The following is a 13,729-nucleotide window of genomic DNA, read 5'->3' as shown; positions in this document are numbered from 1 at the left end:
CTACAATTTTTGGTTGTCCTTAAATTACTCTTGCCCCCGATTTCACATCCATCATGATCACTCATCTCTTGATTAAATGTACTTGACAAGTGCAAATAATTCCTATAGGCAGCATTTATATAATACTTAAGAATGTTGGGAGAAGCACCCTCTCTAGTCAGGATTAATGTCTCATTTTACATTTGATATAAGTGTTGGTGAAAGATGTGCTCAAACTTATTGCACTTTACAGAAAATCTTTTCATTTAAAATTGTTATTTGTTAAACTGGAAATTGTCTGCCACAAAGGAATCTCTATTTTGATATGATATTACAAATTAGTTTGATATAAGCTGACCAATTCTGGAGAAAACACACTCTAAATATTTTTTGAGTTACTGTATTCTCTATAAAATCAGTACTTTATATACAAGTGTAATAGTGAATCGTTTTTTAGGTGGATTGGATCCAGTAATCAGGGGAATTTTGGTTCAGCCAGCAAATGTGATAGATCAAGATAACCTGATGACTGACGAATTGACAGAAAAGTTGTTTGTATTTAATGCTACTGGTACATTTGACTTGGCTTCTTTAAATCTACAGCGAGGACGAGACCATGGTCTTCCAGGTATGTTATTTATTTACATCTTCATATATGCAGTAATATTGATGTTATTTTCACATTTCTTTTAAAGGAAAACTTCTCCCAAAAATTATTTTTCTATATGTTAGCTACCCCATATAGTATGTAGTGATGGCAGAGAGAAAATGTTAATCTATTTTTTTCATGAAGAACAAAGATAAAGTTTTGGATAGAAAAGGCATCTATGGTTACTATTGCTGGACAGTGTCAAAAACGTTGTGAAAATATTTAGCATAATCCAAATATCATGTCATCCATATGCTCACAAGGTCTCAATCAAATATACAGTACTCTGCAAAAGTTTTAGACAGGTGTGAAAAAATGCTGTAAACAAAGAATGCTTTCAAAAATGGAAGTGTTAATCATTTATTTTCATCAATCAACAAAATGCAGTGAATGAAAAAAAGAGAAATCAAAATCAAATCAATATTTGGTGTGACCACCCTTTGCCTTCAAAACAGCATCAGTTCTTCTAGGTACACTTGCACACAGTTTTTGAAGGAACTCGGCTGGTAGGTTGTTCCAAACATCTTGGAGAACTAACCACAGATCTTCTGTGGATGTAGGCTTCCTCACATCCTTCTGTCTCTTCATGTAATCCTAGAAACACTCAATGATGTTGAGATCAGGGCTCTGTGGAGGCCATACCATCACTTCCAGGAATTCTTGTTCTTCTTTACGCTGAAGATAGTTCTTAATGACTTTGGCTGTATGTTTGGGGTCATTGTCTTGCTGCAGAATAACTTTGGGGCCAATCATACGTCTCCCTGATGGTATTGCATGATGGATAAATATCTGCCTGGATTTCTCAGCATTGAGAACACCATTATTCCTGACCAAATCTCCAACTCCATTTGCAGAAATGCAGCCCCAAACGTTCAAGGAACCTCCACCATGCTTCACTGTTGCCTGCATACACTCATTATTGTACCGCTCTCCAGCCCTTCGACAAACAAACTGCCTTCTGCTACAGCCAAATATTTCAAATTTTGACTCATCAGTCCAGAGCACCTGCTGCCATTTTTCTGCACCCCAGTTCCTATGTTTTCATATATACTTGAGTCGCTTGGCCTTGTTTCCACGTCGGAGGTATGGCTTTTTGACTGCAACTCTTCCATGAAGACTACTTCTGGCCAGACTTCTCCGGACAGTAAATGGGTATACCTGGGTCCCACTGGTTTCTGCCAGTTCTCAGCTGATGGCACTGCTGGACATCTTCCGATTTCGAAGGGTAATAAGCTTGATGTGTCTTTCATCTGCTGCAGTTTCCTTGGCCGACCAATGCGTCTACGATCCTCAACGTTGCCCGTTTCTTTGTGCTTCTTCAAAAGAGCTTGAACAGCACATCTTGAAACCCCAGTCTGCTTTGAAATCTTTGTCTGGGAGAGACCTTGCTGATGCAGTATAACTACCTTGTGTCTTGTTGCTGTGCTCAATCTTGCCATGACATGAAACTGTCTTCCACAACCTCACCTTGGTAGCAGAGTTTGGCTGTTCCTCACCCAGTTTTAAGCCTCCTACACAGCTGTTTCTGTTTCAGTTAATGACTGTCTTCAACCTACGTGTGACATTGATGATCATTAGCACCTGTTTGGTATAATTGGTTGATCATACACCTGACTATAATCCTACAAAATCCCTTACTGTGCAAGTGTACCTATAAGAATTGATGCTGGTTTGAAGGCAAAAGGTAGTAACACCAAATATTGATTTGATTTAGATTTTTCTTTTATTCGCTCACTTTGCATTTTGTAAATTGATAACAATAAACAATCATTATTTATATTTCTGAAAGCATTCTTTGTTTGCAGCATTTTTTCACACCTGCCTAAACCTTTTGCACAGTATTGTATTTTTACTAAAATACCATTAAATCAACTATGGAATGCCCTCAAATGCAAGTGAGCATTTGAATTGAAGACCCCCACTCCCATTCATTCGGTCTCAAGTTCACCCACGTAACAGTTTATTTAGTGGCTAACATTTCACTTCGTATGACATCAACATGGCAAAGTGCACTGGGAGATTGAGTACTACTAAATATTAAAAGTTAAAGAAATGTGAGTGAAAAATTATCAAGAAGAAAATATGCCTCATACTTGTGCACATCCCAGACGCTTCAACAACCAGAAGGTCAATTCACAAGTGCAGTAAATAATCCAGAGGTGCTTCAGTTGAAGATATGAATATAAATCTAATGATGGGAGGTGAGTGTACAATTCAAATGCTCATTTGTGTTTGAATATATCTCATTTTTGTTCACAGCAGCATTTTCCAGAATTGGTTGATTTAACAATATACTGTATAAGTAAAAATGTGATAAACCAAAAATAATGTCAGTCTAAAACTATGTTTTTGTAAAATATTTTCATAAATGACATTTTTTTCAAAATGATGCATTTCTTTAAATTTGAATTTTTCTAATGAATTATTTCCTTTCCTTGTGTGAAATATTAAATGGGAGATCACTGAGTTTATGATGCCAGCAGTAAGATTACACTATGCCCATTCCAAATCAAATATGATATTCTCTAGATACAGTTACTTACATTGTGACTTGCAAGGTTTCTTGAAGTAGCGTGAACTTAGCATTAAATGACACAACATGTTAACAATGGGTGTGACTTACAGAAAACCCCAGAATGCCACTAGTTTGTTCCACCTTAACATACAACTTCCTGACATAATTGCTAAATTTATTTCCCAGATCTTAGAGAGAGGGATGAGGGTTTAGTTGAATATCATAGACAATGATGGTCTGTAGACACACAATCTAATATGATTCTTCAAAAGTAGACAGACAATTGGAAAAATCAGAGGGATAGCTGAAATAAAGAGATATTCACTCACTAACAAGCAGGAGGTACTATGGCAAAGCCCAAACTTCACCAAAAAATAAACACATGGGTCATAAGATGGCTATACAAGAGGCCTCAAAAGAGCATATATGCACTTAAACATTGAACATAAGGAAATATGCAGTTAATTTAATGATGAATCAAACAGTGACTAACAGTACAGGTAAGTTACTTAAAGTACTGGAGGTGCTTCCAAAGAAGTGACATATTACCTAACATGGAAAGATATTAGTTGGTAAAAATTAGTACATTTTAGACAAAAACTGCCATGGCATTCAATGTTTTAAAGGGTATTATTACAGAGGCAAACCAAGACTATCAAATGTATCATAATATAAATAATTTAAACAAATACCAAATAATTTAAATACTGTACATGGCATCTTGGCAGCCTTGGGGTCCAATGATATTTGGTTATTTCAGAATATGGGAAAGTCCATAAGGTTAGTCAAGAGCTGCCCTGACTGAGGGGAATGAAAACAAGTTACAACTGCCAGTGTGAAAACTGAAACTACATCATCATTTGTCTGCTTTCATTTTCCTGTTTTCAGCACATAATAGCTAACCACAGCCTGCAGAACAAAACTTAATGCAAACCAAGTTCCTCAAGGCCTGGATTACCTCAGCAGGCCACCGGTGGAATACTCACATCCATCACAAAGTTAGTGTCATATAAACAGAAAAATACAAGGTAGATGATTGCTTTGGTCATGTGAATTCCAGACTCACTTTTTAAAGAGAGGAGTATAACAAAGAGGCAGACCTTGCTTGTAAATCTCATCACATGGCATATCATCCATGCTTAATTTGTAAAAATACTGAACTTTTGCATATTTTTAACATAGAGTTTACAACAACAACAACAACAACAACAACAACATTTATTTATATAGCACATTTTCATACAAAAAGTAGCTCAAAGTGCTTTACATAATGGAGAGAAGAAAAATAAAAGACAAAATAAGAAATTAAAATAAGACAACATTAATTAACATAGAAAGGAGTAAGGTCCGATGGCCAGGGTGGACAGAAAAAGCAAAAAAAAAACTCCAGAAGGCTGGAGAAAAAAATAAAATCTGTAGGGGTTCCAGGCCACGAGACCGCCCAGTCCCCTTTGGGCATTCTACCTAACATAAATGAAATAGTCCTCTTTGTAGTTCGGGTTTTTCACGGAGTCACTTGATGCTGATGGTCATACAGACTTCTGGCTTTTAATCCATCCATCATTGTTGGAACATCATGGTGCTTTGGGTAGATGGTGGTGGCGTGCGCCACCACCAACAGGACACCGGAAAAGGAAACAGAAGAGAGAGTAGGGGTTAGTACAGATTTTGAATGAATAGTTATTATAATGAATTGGATATACAGAGTATCAGGATTAAATTACAGTGAAGTTATGAGAAGGCCATGTTAAAATAATGTGTTTTCAGTAGTTTTTTAAAGTGCTCCACTGTATTAGCCTGGCGAATTCCTACTGGCAGGCTATTCCAGATTTTAGGTGCATAACAACAGAAGGCCCGCCTCACCACTTCTTTTAAGTTTTGCTCTTGGAATTCTAAGGAGACACTCAGTTGAGGATCTGAGGTTACGATTTGGAATATAAGGTGTCAGACATTCCGATATATAAGCCGGGGCGAGATTATTTAAAGCTTTATAAACCATAAGCAGAATTTTAAAGTCAATTCTGAATGACACAGGTAACCAGTGTAGTGACATCAAAACTGGAGAAATGTGTTCGGATTTTCTTTTCCTGATAAGGATTCTAGCAGCTGCATTCTGCACTAGTTGCAAACGATTGATGTCTTTTTTGGGTAGTCCTGAGAGGAGTGCGTTACAGTAATCTAGCCGACTGAAAACAAACGCATGAACTAATTTCTCTGCATCTTTCGATGATATAAGAGGTCTAACTTTTGCTATGTTTCTTAGGTGAAAAAATGCTGTTCTAGTGATCTGATTAATATGCGATTTAAAATTCAGATTACAATCAACGGTTACCCCTAAGCTTTTTACCTCCGATTTGACTTTTAATCCTAATGCATCCAGTTTATTTCTAATAGCCTCATTGTATCCATTATTGCCAATCACTAAGATTTCGGTTTTTTCTTTATTTAATTTGAGAAAGTTACTATTCATCCATTCTGAGATACAAGTTAGACATTGTGTTAGCGAATCAAGAGATTTGGGGGTCATCAGGTGCTATTGATAAATACAGCTGTGTGTCATCAGCATAGCTGTGGTAGCTCACGTTGTGCCCTGAGATAATCTGACCTAATGGAAGCATGTAGATTGAGAGAGCAGTGGACCCAGGATAGAGCCTTGTGGAACACCATATAGAATATCATGTGTCTTTGAGTTATAATTACCACAACTAACAAAGAATTTTCTCCCTGCCAGGTAGGATTCAAACCAATTTAAGACACTGCCAGAGAGGCCGTGATCATAAAAGATATTTCTTGCAAATCAGTATGCCACACCTAAGCTTCACTGATTTCTTTGTTTTGTCAAAAATCAATCCCTGGTTCTCGATCTGGTTCTTCTGTCTCTTCCTGAAGTGTAGATTGTTTATATCATCAAAGAAACTCACTTTTTAGGTGTTCTGATGCATGACAAAATACAAAACATTTCTATCATCACTGCCAATATGGAGAAAACAGGACGGAAACAGTGCTGAAGGAAACAAAGGTTAAACTCATAATGTTTGCACAAACTGTATATCCCAGACAAATCAACAACAACAACAACAACATTTATTTATATAGCACATTTTCATACAAAAAGTAGCTCAAAGTGCTTTACATAATGAAGAAAAGAAAAATAAAAGACAAAATAAGAAATTAAAATAAGACAACATTAGTTAACATAGAAAAAGAGTAAGGTCCGATGGCCAAATCATGCTATTAGCTCAGAAGGCAATGAGTTTACCACAGTTATGAAATGCATTTGTATTCAAGGTAAGAATGTGAGGGAGCTTAGCTAATCTTTTTTTATATAAACATTTACCCATGATATTACTTCGCTGTGGCAACCCCTAATGGGAGAAGCCGAATGAAGAAGAAGAAGTGCTATTTTACTGTTAATATTATTGTCTGCAGTATTGATGAGGGTAAGTGATATATCACAGAGTCAAAATCAGTGTCACTTGACTGAAAAGTTGCAGAGACATTATTAAGTTAAATATATGCAAAGATCAACATGTGGTGTGGGTATTAGAAGATGGCTAAACAACACTGACATTATTATTTGATGAATTTCTTCTAAAAATATATTAAGCAATGTACTATAGCTACCTTAAATTCAGAGAAACAGAAACAAACTTTAACTCACTAGAAAAGGATACAGCACATATTTTATGCTTACAATCATTTTAGCACATTTTGTTCTACTATCTCGTTTACATGAAGTGTTAATAAGAAGCACCAGAGAGTTATACAGTTTTGAGTTTTTATTTTGTAAATTAGCTTTTTCTTTTCAAAATTAGTTCTTAATGAGATATATACATCAAAAATAATTCAAATCATGTAGTTACTAGCATTGTGTACCCTAATCTATGAAAAGCAGCACAATTAATCAAGTGCAAGATGGCTTTTCTTAATTTTAGAGGCAACCCCATTTGCAGGCTTATTTTTACCCTTTAATAAGCTTATTTTGCTTACATAGGTCTAATTTATACCAAAAGTTTTCCTCAGGCATTTTAATAACTTTGCACTATTCCAGTAATTTGTATTTCAGAACATTAAACCTAGAAAACCACAAAACTAAAATTGCAACAGGGCAGTAAAATAAAGAGAAGTCCCTTGAGCATAAGCACAAATAAGTATTAAAATAGTCTCATCTGAAATAACACGCCTTCAGAATTAGACGGGAGATGATCATCTCATGACAGTCTCTAGAGTTCAATTATATCTGACTTAAAGAATGAGAAGAATAAACTCTTACTTAAAAGACTGCTGTTTTTAGCCTTTCAATTTACTACCAGATTCAAATTCAGTACAGCCTTCTTGGCATCTGCCTCAATGCTACAGAAATGTTGGTTCAAATTCCAGAAATAAAACTTGGATACTGTTATCAGAATGTTCAACTCTTGTCTCATCTGATCATACGGTATGTGGTCCTTGTCAAAGACTCATGGACACAGCCATTTTCAAGTGTAAAAGATATCTGTAGATCATTTGCTATTTCTTCAGGGTTCTTTGTTACTCCCATGAGTATTGTTTAAAGGTCTTTGTCAGACACCCATTCCAAAAGAGAGCTGCAACTGTACTGGATTACTTCACTTTTTTCAATATTTGCCTGCCTATGGAACAGTAAAGAGACCATTTTCAGATGTATGACCATCAAAACTCTGTCTTTTATACAGGCTATTTCACACTTCACTAGAATAGTGTTGTAACCAGTCAAGAAATCAAATCAGGGGTCATCAGGCACACAATTAAATGTTACCTCATTGACAGGACCACCTAAATATCACTACTTCATTCTTAATGTTATGTGGAATATTTGATAAATCAAGGCTATTTTTATCGATTATTGCATTTTAGATAAAGAGATGATCACATTTCAGTTGACATTAATGCAGAGAATTCCATATGGTTACTAAGCATTTTCTTACAACTGCTTCTGTTTTTTCCAATCAACAGGTTATAATGACTGGAGAGAATTCTGTGGTCTCCATAGACTTAATACAGAAGGTGACCTAAGCACAGCAATAAGTAATGCAAATTTAATAAAGAAACTCTTGGAAATATATAAACATCCTAGCAATATCGATGTTTGGCTGGGAGGACTTGTGGAAGATATTCTTCCTCGTGGAAGAACAGGGCCATTATTTGCCTGTTTAATAGGAAAACAGATGCATGCATTAAGAGATGGTGACAGGTAAGGTTTAATTATAATTATGATTATGATTATAGTAGTTAACAAAGGAAAGAACAGAATGCAAAAAATAATTTGAAGTAGAATTCATAATGTATTGAAATAACTAAATGCAACCTGAAAGAAGGCTCAATAGGTACATCTTGGAACATTGTAAATTTTTTATACACAGCTGATATTTTGTAAAGATACTGAAACTTGAAACCTATAAAAATCTTTAACTTTTAAAAATGATAAATCTCCAATTGTATACAGGTCATGATAAGTAGATATGTCATGTAAACCTGTGGTGCTAGATGGGCAAGTTTATTTCTTTTTATTGCACTGAAGTCTTTGTGAGGGAAAATAAGTAGACTAAATATAAATTTTACCAAGTCTTTATTATGTTACTTAGGAAAAAAACATCTAGGAATAATATATAAAAATATTGTAGCTTCCCATGACATAAAACCAAAATAAAACCATTTTTTCAGAATGTCAGATAAAGAGACACTAATTGTAACATTGAAAATTGAAAGAATCTGTAGAGAATTTAGAGAAGAGTAAATGTATCCACCTCACTACCCAACCCAAATCTACCCACAACCCCTATAAATCCTATGAGAGACTAAAGTCAAGAGTTTGTAACCATTTGGAGAAATATTAGATGATTTACCTGTATTTATTAGGTTTTGTCATTTAAATATGTTGGGGCCAAAAAGGCTGATTAATTCAGGCTTCGAAGAGCTCAGTATAGAAAAGCCTAAGATTTTTAGATTGATAGCATGAATAAGTCAGGAGATTATGAATGTGATGCTAATATGGTCTTTGCAAGTATCTGTTCTGCCAGTATATGATATGTTGGCAGGACTGAAAGGCAGTAGAATAAGGTACTAGGAGATGAAAACATACAGTAAGTCTAATGTAATGCTAAAGGATAAAAATGGGAGATCATATATCAAAAGCCAATTATCAAACAACTACATAAAATCATTAAAAGAAGAAGGTAGACTTTCAAAAAAATTAGAGGATTATTTCAAACAGCAAAGTTTTATTACTATATCCACAGTACAATCTTAGGCAACCTGGAAGTTCACAGTGCATGATCTTTATACCATCACAATGACTGCATCACATATCACTCTCTACAGCAGTGTTTCCCAAACTTGGTCCTGGGGACCCTCTGTGGCTGCAGGCTTTTGTTCCAACCAGCTTCTGTTTTTAATTGGACTGCTGGGCTAATTAAATGATGTGTTATTTCCCATGTTCTGTGTTTTGGGAACAATATAAAAATTAGAAAACTAAGTCTGCTAAAAAAAATATTAAAATGAACCAAGCAGTTGTATAGGAATAATGTATTTTTTTTTCTTTTTAACAGTATTTTCATCTTGATTTTCATTCTATTTTTCTAGGTGTTCTAATTGTTTAATTAATCCATTATTTACTAATTAGTGTGTCTGATGCTAAAGTAGCTGTAGCCTTTCGTGATTCAGTGTTGTTTGTCTGGGTGTCTGCTCTGCTCGTTTTTATTTGTCATTAATAAGATACAATGAAGTGGGAAAACTGCACAAAGAAAGGACAAAATATAATGAAATCATCAAAAGAGAGTTCAGCATTTAAATCTATAGAAAAAGCAGAAATATTTCTAAATGCCTTATAAATGTAAAAATCATGCTGCTGTGCTTTTCTGAATGTCGAATAAAAGAAAAAAATACCAGCTAATTAAATGAGATCAGTGCTATCAGGTGTTGTCACTGATTAGGAATCAGGTTGGAACAAAAACCTGCAGCCACGGGGGGTCCCCAGGACCGAGTCTGGGAAACACTGCTCTACAGGTTGTCCAAGCATAGCTGCATAATTATTGACTGAATACAAAACCTTGACAAAACTGAGGTGTCCATGAAAAATAAAATGGCATCATGAACTAACAAAAACAACTTTTAGAAAATATAAAAAAAAAAAAAAAACACTCAAACCAAAAAAAAATTGAACGTGAGTGTCAGTAGGCTTTGTACCCTAGGAACCAAGTTACCCAAACTATTCTATAACTTTTCAGTAATTACTTATAGTCTATTGCTGATATTTATGATCATAAAATAGGTCATTAGGATAGCAATTGACAAGAAGAATTCATAATTAATTGCAGAATTATGGTATTTGAGGATTCCTCAAGAGTGCCTCTTTCTCTTCGATTTGGCTCAAAAACTAATCAAACTAAAAGGTGTATGTTTTGAGTTTGCCGTTTTTCTGTCTAGTCATTTTAGCTTCAGACTCTCCTCAAGAAACTGTGACACACAGACTCACATACAGACAGACATACACCTATCATTGTGATATCGATGTATTCGGTGGCAGGAGACCCTAAAATGTCAAGATCCATTGAAAACCAGAGATCGAAATTTTTGACATATCTATCCCAATCCGGATGGTTTGTTGTGTAGTGGGTGTGGCAACACGCTGTAACCAGCGCATGCTCCCAACCTCTCTCTCTCTAAAGTTTTCGCTCCTCTGCCATAGACAATAGGTTATGGTGAGGGAGGGCACAAAGCAAAAATCTGACACTGTCAATTCTTCATGTAAAAACACCCCCAAATGGACTGAAAAACATATAACAATGAGCAAGGAAGGAGTGAAAAAAATTCAAACTAAACCATGAATACAACAATATTAATCCCAGCGCATATAGTCTATGTTGGAGGTGAGCTGGGCAGCCTATATGAGGAATCAAGGAGACACAGAAAAAAAGAATATCAGATAGAAAATTGAATTAGCAGTCCAGAAGGTAGAAATCCCAAAAAGGTGTACAAAGTGCAGAGGATGTTGGACTGTGATAGCTAAATGCAAGCATCAGATTCAAGGCCAATTGAAAAATGTTTACAAAGGGTATGATAAACATGATAAATATTTAGAAAATTATGTCGTGTAATTTGGGGTTTTTAGTTGAATATGATAAGCAGTATTTCCCGGAACTGATTTCTAAGAGATCGTCAGAAGAGGGGAGAAGTTAAAACATGAATTTTATCCTTCTTTCATCTCTTTACTTTTGTGTCTCTAGTTTGCTCCCTTTGATTTTTTGTAGCTCTTAATGCCTCTTGCTGAGCACCTAGTGCCTTGCTCACCTTCAAAATTTATTCAGCAGGCAGAAAACTTGTTGAAGCAGAGAGAATGGTGCAGCCATGCTGCATGTGTACATGTTTAGGGTTAACCCATATAATTATAATAACAATAATGATTTAATACATTTTTACAGCACTAGTTTATGTAAATTTCATTGATTTTCTTCATAGAGTCATTTTAAAATTAGAAGTATTAAATACGTACTGCTTTGATTTTATGCCCCTGAACTGGTTATTAACTTTGTTATGTATCTGTTTCACTTTTGTAACATTGGTGTTGCCTGTATTTGTGGTACATAATTGAGCAGCTAGTGTATGAAACCATAAGTAAATGACTAACAGGTAGGAAAAGGAGATTATTAAACCGATGTCTGTAAATGAAAAGCAGCTTCATTTGAGCCCACTTGAATGCTGTTACACTGCAGCAGACGATATCTTTGTAGATTTTCAGTTTCTTTTCTACATGTCAAACAAGCATTATGCACAGCATTAGATCAGTGTGCCTTGACTGCCTGATTCTCAAGATCTATAATAAATATGGAAATTGTTTTTCCTCTGAATTTATATTCTGTAGAATATGCAAAAATTCAATTGAAACTCTAAGATTAAGTGTGATGTGCCAGCAATATCACATGAAACTCATTATAAAGTTAAAAGAGCTGTTTTATCCAGTGCTGTTTTATTTTAATTTGTTTACATGAATTGTCAATCCTCTCACATTTGGCATCATAAAAACAACCTTTTTTTCAGAAAGTACACTCACAATAGATTGCAAAATGAATGTCATTAAGAAAGGACTGCTATTTTTCAAACTAACATTAAAAGAAATATGCTCCAATTTACAACAAAAGATTATTTTTAAGTTTTCTTCTAAGATGTCAGTGCTGCAAATCATATATTTAAAAGTGACATTTTTGAATATTTGTGAATATTTCATTTGAAACTATCATTCTTAGAAATGGTTCCACAGCTCTTTAAATTATGAACATGGTGGATCTTCAAAATGTGCCCCAGTATATTTTTCAAGCTGATCACAACATATTAATAGAAACAGAAGACTTCATTAAGTCAGTGTCAGTAGTGGGATTTGAACCCACAGTTTCAGGGTAAGAAGTATAAAGCCTTAATCACTACACCTCACTACCTGGCTATGCAGCATTATTCAGTATTTTATGGCCATTATAGTCACATCATTTAGTAATGTGTATGTTTGGCAAAATATAGTGCTGTGGTCTTTCAAAGAATTAGAATGAAAAAGCAATGAAGAAGGTGACGACAATATGAGTGATTTCACAATTAATTATATGAAATTTTTCTTAATCTTGACAGAAAACTGTTTGTAACAGGCTACTTTCAAAGTGGATTTGTTATTTCATTCTAAGAATAGTCAACTATATTAACATTGGGCAGTATAAAGTAAGTTTTAGCATAGAGTTCCTGCTTAAACAAATTGTGTGTGTGATTATAGATAGGTAGAGTGGATTATAATCTGTAAAACTGATTAATAGTTTAGACTGGCCCAGTAGAACAGTGGTTATTGCTGATAATTCGTTGCACATGTGGATTTTGCACATTATCCCTTATGTCGGCATATGTTTTCCTTCAGTACCCTTTAAGACCTTCAGGTTAGGTTAAACCTTGAGTGTAGCCTTGTTGCAGTATGAGCGAGTGTGTATGTGTGTGAGAAGGCACTCAGATGGACTGACACTCTGTCCAGGGCTTTTCCTTGTATTACACCCAAGGTAGTCGCCAGCCTTATACATCCATGATTTAAGCAGGCGTGAGAATGTTATTATTAATTTACTTTTTGTTATATGTAACAGGTGTTTAAAATGATAAGTTTAGTTGTTTGGAGCTTCACCAAATCCTGATAACATTCATTGTGTTGTATGCTTTCCTGTTGTGTTCCTGTTATATTTTCGTACTCCATTTATTGTGTTAATATTACATCATCAGTATGAGCCTCTTCCAGTATTCGTTGTGTTACTGTGAGAGGAGGAGAAATTTTTTACGTTCTCTGATTTAATTTTTCAGACTGGTAATCTACAGTATATAAATAAAAGTCAATGCATGTGTGTATGTATGTATATATGTTCCAACATCACTTCTGAACTGCTGGAGTGATTTTCATGAAACTTGGTACACATGTTTGTCATTGGTCAACTAAAAATACAGTAGGGTGAAATCAACCCTAACCCACCCGCTTCTGGGTATGGTGGGGGGTTGATCTTGTGGTCTTGTATGCATGTTATCATCCAGTTGACACTTGGAATGACCAACAG

General features: G+C 35.1%; 1 protein-coding gene across 1 annotated transcript in view; it reads left to right on the top strand.

The window, feature by feature from the left end:
- tpo (thyroid peroxidase) overlaps positions 1-13,729 on the top strand; it is a 54,318-nt gene that overhangs the window by 25,827 nt on the left and 14,762 nt on the right. Inside the window, exons 9-10 of the mRNA XM_051924733.1 lie at positions 437-607; positions 8,118-8,355. Of these exons, the coding sequence (XP_051780693.1) occupies positions 437-607; positions 8,118-8,355 (409 nt within the window). The remainder of the gene's footprint in view (positions 1-436; positions 608-8,117; positions 8,356-13,729) is intronic.

This window comes from Erpetoichthys calabaricus, chromosome 3 (genome assembly GCF_900747795.2).
Source record: "Erpetoichthys calabaricus chromosome 3, fErpCal1.3, whole genome shotgun sequence".
NCBI classification, from domain to species: domain Eukaryota; kingdom Metazoa; phylum Chordata; class Cladistia; order Polypteriformes; family Polypteridae; genus Erpetoichthys; species Erpetoichthys calabaricus.
The sequence above is the reverse complement of the archived record's forward strand: the minus strand, read 5'-3'. Positions and strand labels throughout refer to the sequence as shown.